This window comes from Candida albicans, chromosome R, assembly GCF_000182965.3.
Source record: "Candida albicans SC5314 chromosome R, complete sequence".
NCBI classification, from domain to species: domain Eukaryota; kingdom Fungi; phylum Ascomycota; class Pichiomycetes; order Serinales; family Debaryomycetaceae; genus Candida; species Candida albicans.
Genome location: NC_032096.1, coordinates 1,081,240 through 1,093,454, shown reverse-complemented (window position 1 = coordinate 1,093,454; position 12,215 = coordinate 1,081,240). Strand labels below are relative to the sequence as shown.

At 30.7% G+C, this 12,215-nt stretch overlaps 3 protein-coding genes across 3 annotated transcripts; all 3 read right to left on the bottom strand. All coding sequences in view use genetic code 12, as the record gives it.

The window, feature by feature from the left end:
* Window positions 1–3,293: 3,293 nt before the first annotated feature.
* On the bottom strand, window positions 3,294–6,206 carry CAALFM_CR05030WA (uncharacterized protein; the record flags this gene model as incomplete). Its single annotated transcript, XM_706901.2, has 1 exon — window positions 3,294–6,206. One exon carries the CDS (start codon window positions 6,204–6,206, stop codon window positions 3,294–3,296), a length of 2,913 nt encoding a protein of 970 aa, XP_711994.2.
* Window positions 6,207–7,535: 1,329 nt separating this feature from the next.
* On the bottom strand, window positions 7,536–9,125 carry LYP1 (Lyp1p; the record flags this gene model as incomplete). Its single annotated transcript, XM_442666.2, has 1 exon — window positions 7,536–9,125. One exon carries the CDS (start codon window positions 9,123–9,125, stop codon window positions 7,536–7,538), a length of 1,590 nt encoding a protein of 529 aa, XP_442666.1.
* A 258-nt stretch (window positions 9,126–9,383) lies between these two features.
* On the bottom strand, window positions 9,384–11,438 carry CAALFM_CR05010WA (crossover junction endodeoxyribonuclease; the record flags this gene model as incomplete). Its single annotated transcript, XM_706902.2, has 1 exon — window positions 9,384–11,438. One exon carries the CDS (start codon window positions 11,436–11,438, stop codon window positions 9,384–9,386), a length of 2,055 nt encoding a protein of 684 aa, XP_711995.2.
* Between the last annotated feature and the right edge of the window lie 777 nt (window positions 11,439–12,215).

Here is a 12,215-nt window from a genome sequence, read left to right as displayed (position 1 = left end):
GTTCTAAAAAAATTTTCCTTTTTTTTTTTGTTCACGGTTGGGCAAATTAAACTTAATTTGTTTTGATTGTTTGAAACGTTAATTGACTCGGTAGGTTGAATTTCAGTATAAAGTTTAAAAAAAGGAATAGTAAAGTTTTGAGAAAAACCCCATATTTGTATGTATAGATAGATAGAATTTGGTTGAGAAGACGAAAGAAGGAGATAGAGAAGATCATAAAGAGGGAGAGGGGGGGGAGGTGATATGGTGCATTTTATCAGTTGATAAGATAAATTACTCCTAGAGTAGATAAAAGAAAAAATCAACTGATAATATTAACAAAACTAGAAAAATAAATTAGATTTGGAACAATTTTTTTTAGCCAATGACATTCGTTGATTTTGTAATTATCAGTATTTCAACCCAACCCATACGGCTATTTTGTGTATTTAGTATTACTAGTTTAGTTATCACACGCGGTTAAACCAAGTTTCCAGAATAATTAAAAAAAAAAACAGGACGGGTCAGAGGATTAATAGTGTACACAACCTTCTTTATAGTCTGATAAATCAGATCTAATAACTAAAAAATAGTAAGCCGACTTGAGGAACTTTGATCAAACAATTGTAATGATAGTAATTGATATATCGATCCTTCTCTATTGTAACCATATGAGCTCTCAAAGAAAGAAACAATGGGTTAAGATCAAACTTAGCCGAATGATATAAAACAAAAACAAAAAGAACCCTGCTCATACCTTCTTTGATCAGGATTAATCAAATATCAAAATGAATCATTTGCAAAACAAAGAGAATTTATTAATTTAAGCCCATTTCGAGAATTAATAAAGATAAGAAAAGATAGAATAAAATCGAGATTGTTTTTTCCCCCACAAAACTCATATCTACCACTAGCTAATATCGAACTGATCACAAATTTCTACTAACTGGGCTGTTCTTTGAAAAGCTTCTATTAGTTGACAGATCAACAAACACATTTTCTATTGTTGTTATATCTCTTGATAAATCTTTGCAATTTACTTTTTTAATACTTTTTGTCGCTACCATTTCTCGAAATCCTTATCAGTAGGATTTATACTCCACTATTTTACTCCACTTCCAAAAGGCAATTCTCCCACTTCAACCTTTTCAACATCACGACGGCTACCACCATTATTCAATTCTACTTTGACCTTGTTCGTTTTATTACCCTATTTTCTTTTTCTTTTTCTCATTTTCATAGTAATTTTATTTCTTGTCTATACACCTCTCTTAAATTCTTCTTCTTGTTATTATTATTATTATTATTATTTACCCCTTTTAACTTTTTCACTTGTTTATTTACTTGCTTGTTTGTTTATGATTGGATGGTGATTAGATGGTATCATTATTATAAGTATATTATCAACAACAAACTACAAGTAATAATAATAATCATTACTCACCAACCAAACACCAAAACCTTCTTTTTCTTCTTTTACATTATTATTGAAATATAATTTTGTTATCAATAACCAATTAAAATGATTAATAGATCTATTACTTTGTTTAAAACTATATATCTTATTACCAAGTTTAACACGTAATTGAGTTCCCTATGTGGTCCAAGTCAGTATACGACCCGCACATTAATCCAGTTCTTACGAGAGGTAATAGTAAATGAACCCCAAACTCCTGACCCCTCACAAATACAGGGCTCTATCACCCTTGATTTATAGTAAACACCTTGAGGAGCTTGTATTAATCTTACGAATCTAAACATCAGAATTATAACTGGTAAGCCAGACGGAAACCTCTTGTTTTTAGGAACAAGCAAATTTGATTTTGATTCTCTTTTCTTTTTTGTTTTGTTTTTTTTACAGTATAAATCTACATTTATATGTATTGTTTCATCCCTAAAACTAAACATAGGAAAAAAAGAAGGATAAAAATCCTTTTATAGGATTATAGCATTATTTTATAGTTGGGATTCCTTTCCCATCAGGGAAAGATACTCATAAAATAAACAGGGGAAATACATGAATTGATATATTTAAGTAAATTTTCATTGATTAATTGATTATGCTTTAATTTAGAAAAATTGGGAAGTAGTTGATAGCTAATAATTATGGAAAAATAAGTACATAATAAGTTCCAGCAAAGTAATAAGACGCATTTATTACTGCTGCCAGTCGTTTTACTTGATTAAGTAAAACTTGAAGGTACTTATTAATAATGAAATATTGTTCTTTTGTGTGTTGGGAATTTCCTATGACGAATGAGTACAGTCTCGGCTGAAATTGTCCAAAGGGCCATGAATGCAAAGTATCAGGACATTCCAAAAGCATGATGCCCAATGTGATCGCTTGCAACCATCTGACAAAATCGACATGAAGGAATATGAATGCTTTGATTAGTCACTACGACTTCATAATTTTGCAGGGCCTCTTGATTATTCTCTGATTGAGATAATTGCTTCAAGGGCAATATTCATCAAAAAGAGAGACTCTTGAAGTCTATTCAGGAAAGTGGAGATGACATGTTTATAAAACGGGTAATGTAAATAATATCCTAAAATAAAAAGGATGACATGTTTTATAAAGAACCGAGATTTTTCAGTCTGGAGGTCTGAAAGTCTCAATCAGAAACGTTGCCATTGGAGTGTAGTTATAAACTGAAGTTCTGCTTTGGAAGAAAGACCCAGCCTTTCGGAATAATTGGTAATTTCAGGGGACAATTTCTGTGACAAGTGATGAAAGGAAGCTTTAGTTACTGTTTTTCCCATCAACCCCTTTCCTCCTCCTTCCACGTGGTGAAGAATATGAGAGTCTTTTCGAGGAAGACTTTACTTATATTCTTGCTTCGACATATGGTGGACCATGATAAGAAGTGGTATCGAACCAGGCCTTTAACCAGCTCGATTCCGACTTCGAAAGTTTGGAGGAAACCCCCTTTTTCCTGAATTGTTTCTTGCTAGGGGGACAAAGTGGTGGTATGTCACAAAGAAACTTGAACTAAGGAAAAAATTGGATTACCGTCAAGGAGTGGACAGTTTTTTGGTTTGTCTTCTCCCCCGCGTTACCTGATTTACTAAAGCTCTATGTTCACGTGATACATATATAAGGATATAGCTGTACCCTATATTCTAGTATTAAGAAAATATATTAATCTATTTATTTATTTATTTATTTAATCTCTGAATATGGTATATATGTATACGTATAAACAAATCAAATCAAATCAAACTTAACTATAATTACAATTGTATTAAGACGGGGCCTTGGCCTTGGCCTTGGTCTCATCCACTATCCACACATTTTTATTAACTGTTGTTGTTCATAATTTTTTGGCAGTTTCTTGTTCATCTTCCTCCTCCTCCTCTTCTTCTAGAATCAAAATTTGTTCTTCTTCTACAACAACTTCATAATCATCATCTTCGTCATCATCGCTATCGTTGTTGTCATCGTTGTTGTCGTCTTTATCAACCACACTTTCAATTGGTGATGATTCAATAGACTGGGAGGTGACATCTGCTATTGAAGAAGAGGTATCAACGGAACTAGTTTCAACATCAGACACCCCAATTTCTGTTGCAAATGCAGTTTCAATTTGTGTTTCATATTCAGTTTCAAATTCAATTTCAACATCAGTATCAAATTGAATGTCTAATTGAGTTTTAGTTTCAATTTCTGTTTCAATTTCTGTTTCAAATTCAAATTCAACATCAGTATCAATTTCAATTTCAATTTCAACTTCCTCTACTACTTCTTCTTCTATAACTTCTTGGTCCATATTTGATATTTCCACTTCTCCTGATACAGTAGATGGTTCCGATTCAACAATCGTTGTTTCCACAATAAAATCATTAGCATCGGCAACATCTTCATTAGGTCCAACAGTATGTTCATAATAATAGATTTCTGAAACTGTAGATGATTGTTGGGAAATTGTTTCAGATTTATCTAGATCTTCTGATTCAATAATAATCAGATCATTCACAAAATTCCCCAATCCTTCTGAATCATCAGAATATTCAAAATATACTTGTTTTGCATCCACTACACCTCCTGCACCATTTGGAATATCAACCAATTCTGGAGTCTCAATCTTTATATCCTTAGCTTTTTTTTGCTCTCTTTCTTTTTCTTTTTCGAGTTGTTCTTGCTTTTCTTTTTCAATTCTATTCAATTCATCAACTAATCCTTCTCTCATTTGAAAAGCAATATTAGCTTTAGCTCTAATCAATTGTAAAAATTCAATATTATCACTAATCAAAAAATTCAAATGAAATTCAATATTTTTCAAATAATTATCCCATTCATTCAATGAATCATTTGTTAATTTATCAACAGAATTTTTTTTATTATCTACTTGATAATCATCAGCATCTTTAATTAAATTATCTCTAAATTCAAATAATGATTCTTTAATTTTATGATATTTTTTCCAAATTGTCCAATTTATTTCATCATCATCCTTGAGGTCAGATTGATAAATGAAATAATTCAATTGATTTTTAAATTCATTTATAACAGATTCACTCGATGTTTCTAAAATATCTATCGTGTCTTGTAATACTTCATAAAAAATTGTCAAAAGTTTTTCATGATTATTGTTTAGGATTTCTTGAATCTTCAGTGATGCATCTTCAGAAGTTTTTGTACAATTTGAAATATCATCTCTAATTTCTTGACGAGTAATGGTTTCAATCAAACTATTATTAGTTAATTTGATTTCTTCATAATCTTTATTAATTTGTGATATTTTCCGATGAATTAATTGATATTGTTCATAATTGGTTTTTTGTAAATCTTGTAAAATATCACTAATTTCCGGTTTTATATCGTTAATAATTTCATCAATCTTAGGTTTCATTTCAATTTTTAAATTATTAAGAGCTAATATCATAGTTTTATTAACTTTTGTTTCCCAATAATTGATTTCATGAAGAATTGGTCCCCAAACAGGATCATCAGTTGAAACAGCATCATTAACGCCAGTGACTTCACTTTCACTTTGAGTTACCACAATAGTTGATGTTAAATGTATAGTTTCCGGTTCAAGTTCAGAATCGTCTTCATCTTCATCATCATTGCTACTTGGAATTTCTGGTTCAATTTCAATTTCATCTTCCTCAACCACAACTTCTTCTTCAATAACAACCTCCTCTTCCTCCTCAACCTCAGCCTTATACTTTTCAATTGGGGTATCTTCAATATGGGTTTCTTCAATAAAGATTTCTTCAGTAGGGGTTTCCTCAATTGTGGTTTCTTCCTTAAAGGTTTCTTCAATTGGTTCCTCTTCAGTTGGAATTTCTTCAATAGGCGCTTCTTCAATCGGGGTCTCTTCAACAGGCACTTCTTCATCTGGAGTCTCTTCTGCAGAAACTTCTTCCACATGCACTTCATCATCACCTGATACATTATTATTTGCGGTTTCACTGGAAATAGTTTGTTCAGTTGGAGTTAATTCCAATGGTATTTCATCTCCAGTTGGTTCATCAGTCAAAGTTTGTTCAATCGATTTCTCATCAATTGATTTTTCACCAAGCATATCTTTAACTATTTGCAATACATTATTTTTAATTTCTTTAGGATTAAAATCATCAAATGTAACTAAATTTTTGAATTCATTTTGTAAAAAATTTGATTTTTGTTGTAATTTCAATGCATGTTTAGATGTAGCCAATTTTAAATAAATTTCATTTATCCAATTTATAAAATCATTAATAAATTCAATTGATTTCAATTTATCAACAACTTGTTTATAAGTTTTATTAATTGTGGGATATAAATAATATTCTAAATTGATTTTAGAAATTTCATAATACATTCTAATTCTCAATATAAATAATTTAAACCATCTTGATAATTGAGGAGTTATATTATCTTGAAAATAATTTATTCCTTGTTGAGTTGAATCAATTAATAAATCACATACTCGATGGTAATAATCACTTATTTTATATTGATGATTGAAATTATGGATTATTTCAATTGATTTATCGATATTTTCACCAACATGTAAAGATTCATCTAAATTAATTAAAACAGGATTAATGTGGGCTTGATATATTGGATAAAATTGAGGTTTGATGTATTTATTACTCAATGAACAAAAATGATGATTGATGGGTGTTAATGAATTGGTAGATTCAGTGTCAATTGTAGTCAACGGACATACAAATGTCCAAACATAGAATAAATATAAGGTAATTATACCTCCAATTAATCTGATTCCATATGCCATTTGCAATTATAACAGCAATAATTAAAGATTAAAAGAAGAATTAAAAGGCAATAATGATGGTTGTATTTCCGTTGCTAATGTGAAAACAGTAGTGACCCTTTTTTTTTTGCGTGTGTGTTGTCTTGTTTTGTTTTGATTTGTTTGCACGATGATGATGGATGATTGATCTCTCTAATGTTGTGGGTGGTGATCGTATTTCTATCCTATTTTCTTATATGAGAAAGTAGTGTAGATATGATCAGATTTTTATTCCTTTACACACCCTGGCGGTTCCCTAACCTCTAACAACCATGAAATATCTACTATCACATTGTATTATTTGTGGAAGAAACTACAGTATTTGAATTAAAAGCTATTTACATAAACTAGGAAAGGCTTATTACGTAACCAACTGTTGTTAATTGGGCCATTCTTCTCAATCCAATTCTAGAGAGTTTGCAACATTTATTAATATTATTACAATTTCTCATCTCATGTTCTATCTTATAGGGAACACTACCACAAAAGACTAGCACCCCTAAGGAGGTTGATTGCTATGTATCTTATATAAACTCTATATATATATTCAAGTCCTTGTTCTTGCCTATTGCTGAATCCAATCCCAAGGGGGTTCCAACGTCTATGTAGATTCCTGTGAGAAATGTACAGATGCCCACAGCATTGTCTTCTCCTATTCTATCTTGCGGGGGAAGGGAGAGAGAGACAAAAACAAGACAACTCTAAGATGTAGCCAATGACCACAAGTTGGAGACTATTACGTGGTCATTTACTATTAAACTAGATGGGTGCAATTTTGTTATCAGAAAACTATATATAGTAACCCCAAGTTACCATTCTAACACAAATTTCTCTACCACAATTAAAATTAATAATACTTTAATCAATAATAGGATTAGGTTTGAGCGTATCAATAGATTTCCAGATTTTCAATTGCGTTTGCCCGTAACAGCTTGTATAAATGCGTCTGCCAAGGTTTGGAAAACGGAATGTGTTTGAGTAAAAGTGTGATCTGCTTGAATTTGCTCTTACAAGTTCTTAGGAATTCAAGAATAAACCATAATTTACAAAAGCATTGAATGTGGTAATTTCAAATTATCAATTTATTTGATTGTAATTGGACAAAGCATTCAATGTTTTACTAACAATTTAATTTATGAATAGCGAGTTTCAATTCTTTAGAAATTGACATTGATTTATAAGTGTTTATAAAAACGAATATATATACATATTGTTATAGTTATAAGTTATCCAAAAGACTTCTAACTTTGAGAGCCTTTCTCCAATTACAAATTCTTACAATATCAAATTCTTACTCTATAAATATTTTATCTATTTGAATGCATGTACCGATTGATTGGTAAATATATCTATGTCCTCAATCTTCTTCAAAATGGGCTGTTTCCAAATCACACTCAACCAAACACTTCCAACAATCAATATAATCAGCGTCAAATAACAACTAATAAACAGGTCCCAACTAAACTCCCAAATATTAACTATACCATTACCTATAATAATTGTCACTATACTAACGATAGTAATGTAACTTAACTTTATCATAGGAAATTTATGCACCGCTGTATATGCCAAAGTTTCATAAACAATTGAATTGAATGCTAATGCCCTCCTGAATTGTAAATAACTGATCAGAATAAATAACCACATAATCAATCCTGAAGTTGATGATAAATTAATCAATAGTTTATAAAATATATCAATTGATTTGAATTTAGACAATAAAGAAATCAATCCAATTGATGAAGTTAACAATATTGCATTGAATGGAACACCATTTTTGGTAGTTTCACCGAAAACAACTGGGAAATATCCTTCTTCTACCATTGATAATAAACATCTTGATCCAAAATAAATATTTGAATTGGCGGCTGAAACCATTGATATTAATATAATGAAATTGAAAAAACCAAGTAAAAATGAACTTGAACTCATACCCATATTTATCAAGCCAATTAAAAATGGCGATGCAAACACATCATCAGTACTCCCATCATCATCACCACCACTAGAAACTAATCGTGGATCATTACATGGAATCATTAAAGTTAATAAAAACAATGTCAAGATATAGAATACAACGATTCTCAGAACAACATATTTAATTGCTCGTGGTAAATTCTTATGAACATCAATAATTTCACCTGAACAAATAGCCACGGATTCAATTGATTGGAAAGTAAAACAAGAAGAAATCAATGATGATAAAATATTAATTAATTTAGACCCCACGGGGTTTTCAATCACTTTAATATAATCAATACCCCAAATCAAATCTTTATTCCAATATTTGAATCCAGTCCCATTATTCAAAACTAAACTAATACTAATGCCAATCCATCCCATCATGAAAAAAATCTTAAATATAGTAATTATAAATTCAATATTCCCATAATTATTAACTGGGAATAAATTACAAATTGTTAATATTAACCAAATTATAAAAATCATCCATGTTTCACCAATATTATCTATCCATGACCATTGCCAATATTTCAACATATTATAAATTAAACTCAATTCTAATGCCAAAGTAATAGACCAACTTATCCAATAAATAAAATTATTCATAACTCCAATTGGATTAGATATATAAATAAATTGAAATTGACACAATGATCCATTTAATGGCATATAACACGACATTTCCCCTACGGCTTGTATAATATAAAAACATATTAAACTAATATATAGATATGACATTAATGATATTATTGGACCATTTAAGAGGGTGATTCTAACTCCAATGAATAATCCAGTACCTATAATCCCACCAAGAGATATCATGGATGTGTGTAATGATGTCAATAGTCGTTTAGTATTTGCATGAGGATGGGCTGGATGTTCATTACTTCGTTGTTGTTGACCAGAGGGTGTGGTGAATAAATGTGTTTCTTCATTCATGAGGAACTAGTAACCATGGTAGAAGGAATAGTGGTGAAATAGTTTATTTGTAGTATTGTATAGTTTTGTTTTTTTCAGTTGTTGAGATTAAATGTGGAGGGAAGATTATAAGATCTGAAGATAAGATTTTTGATTCCTCGGTCATGCAACATAAAGGAAGTAACATAAGAATACAAATAGAAAGTATGTCTTTTTTTACTTATTTAACTCAGAAGTATCAAATATGTAATTCTATAAATTGTCCTACCACTAAGAAACTTAATATTCTGAATCTTTAAGGAATATCCGATCAAGCAGAAATGTCGGGAACGTCAACTCTGAACTGTAAGCTTCCTCAGTAATCGTCTTTTCAATTGGATTTGATTTTTCTTCTTCTTGTTGCATTACTTCCTCATTATCTTTATTTCTTTCATCTTCTTTTGTTGAATTAAATGAGTCCAAAAATGGATTGTCCTCAATAATTGCTTTATCATTGGGTTTTAGTTCAGGTATACTCTTCATAGCATTTTCTTTATTATTCTGTTTAACCAAGAAAAAATCTAGTTGTTTTTGACCGGGTAATAATACAGATTTGCTTCGTTTCCTAGGTGACAAGGAAGTCGATTTATTAGGAGATAATTTTCTTGGTGATTTTGGTTTCAATTCAAAGGGTACTGGTCCCCTTAATGTCGATTTCTTTATTGGTGAAACTTCAAGTGAATCTAATGTTGTTTTTTGAGGTGAAGATTTATATTTCTTTATATATTCTTTTTCTTTCGTTGATTCAATATATTCATCAATCAATTTAGGATTATAATGTTCAACTAAAGATTGTGGAACCCATATATAATTCTTACCTGGTGATTGCGGTTGACCACCCACTGCTCTTCTAGCTTCTATTATCTCAGGATATTTTTCAAATATACTTGAAGCATCATACTTAAGCATAACTTTGGGTAAACCATTCTCTTCTTTGTAATTGGTAACTTTTATCCAATCTGAATCATGGGTGATCAATTTACATATAATGTGTTTTATTGACCAAGTATAATATTTGGGAACAAATAGGTGGGTTTGTTTTTCTGGTAATTCATCAATTGGTTCACCCACTATTTGTGTGAATTTTCTTTTAATGGCATTGCTTATTCTTGATACTTTTGTTTTTTCAAGAAGGTTAATGTGTAAGTCTGATTTGAGTTCTCCACTCCCCAAAGTATCGGGTATGAATATTGGTACTTGATCTGACACCAAAGGAAACAAATATAACATAGTATAATATTCATCAAATTCAAACTCCTCTTGAAATGTAACTTTACGTCCAAATATGTCTCTATTCTGTTCTTTTAAATAAAAATTCATCTTTTTCAATAAAGAATCAAAATTAGATCGACGAGCCTCTGGATATAATCTCAGATCCCACGGATGTAGCTTTATTGATCTATCTTTCGATTGAACACAATCTATTAATTCATTAGCAAAATCTGGTGGAGGACCCTTACATTTTTGTGGACTTTTCTGTAATTCCTTCAATTGTATTTTACTTTTATTTTCAGTATAATACATTGACTTTGATGTGCCACTTAATGCCAAATTTTTGGCATTGACAATCCCCATTTTTTTCGCCCCAACAGAATAATCACCTCCTCGAAGTGATGCTAAAAATACAAGTCGAGATGTTGCGAGTCCAGTTTCTTGTTCCACTTTATCCATATCCACTGGAGTGACATAATAAGATGATCTTGCTGTTATATCAGAGGATTTCGGCGGTGATTTCCCAATATCTTCAGCAAATCTACTAAAATTTCTTAATACTCGACGAGCACCAAATACTAATGCATCAACATCTTGTGATATGACATAATCAACAATTCCAAGTTTTTGCAAATATGCGCATTGGGCTTCACCTTCACCTGGTGCTTGAACATATTCAATTTTATTGTTAGATAATTCAATTTTCAATTGTTCCACGAATGGATTATTTTCCGAATAGTTAGAAATTAGAGCAAGTCTTTGTAATTCGTCTTCATAAATTAATCCCTCATTTTCTTTACTTTTCAATTTTAAGGGTTTCAATATACCATCAAATACCACAATCACAGAAATATTTAACCCCACCAACGCTAGAATTTTGGCCATAACATTTTGCATGAGAACCCCATCCTTTTCTTCAACTATGATACTACTATGATCTGCTTGGAAAATAAACAGGTAAGCATCTATGGCAACACGCGGTGGTCGTTGTCTTTCCTTTATGGATTGGTCAACTAATTCATCAAGCGATATTCGTTTACCAAATGAAGGTTTTAATAAATCCCATAATTCTGGAATACCCATATGAAAAAAATATATATATGTGTGTGTCCAAGGGTTATTAAGTGTAATTGTAAGCTAGCTCACCAAGTTTTAAACAATATAGGTGTAAAGAATTTAGCAATGATAATTAAAACGGTGTATTGTTGGTGTTGTTTTATAGACATAAAAGACTGTAAGAAAATCCTGATTACCATTTTGTGTTTGAAGAAAAACAAAGAATTGCGTGTATCAAAAGTTAGTGTGTACCAGTTTACAATTTTCTACTTCTACGAAATTAAACCATCCCCTTCTTCTTTCCATTCGTTTATCAAAAGACCCAAGAATGAATATAACAGTTATCACATATAATACTGGATATGATCTAATAATAAAAGAAAATGCAATTTAATCTATGCAGTTAGTGTTTTAATTGGTGATTGGTGTTTTAAAAATGTTGATTTCTATAAAAAAAATGAGACGCGTTACCTCCAGTTTATCCTATTCTCAAATCCACATAGTGTGTGTTAGCAAGTGTATTCATTAAGTAAAACCATTGAAAACGTTTCAATTAGATGTGGATATCATGCCACAATTGATACATGGAGTGACAATATTTAAAATATTGTATTCTCGGGGAAGTACAGTAACGCTATTAGCTATGGAATTATTCCAACTAGCTGAATAACACCCCTAACTCTAAAGCTTTAATTACTATCATTTTGCAACAAAACAAACCATGACTAGAATCCATTCTTTAAATTCATACAGATATGTGTTACAAGAAAACTGAAAAAACAACCATTGCTTACGTGTGTTCCA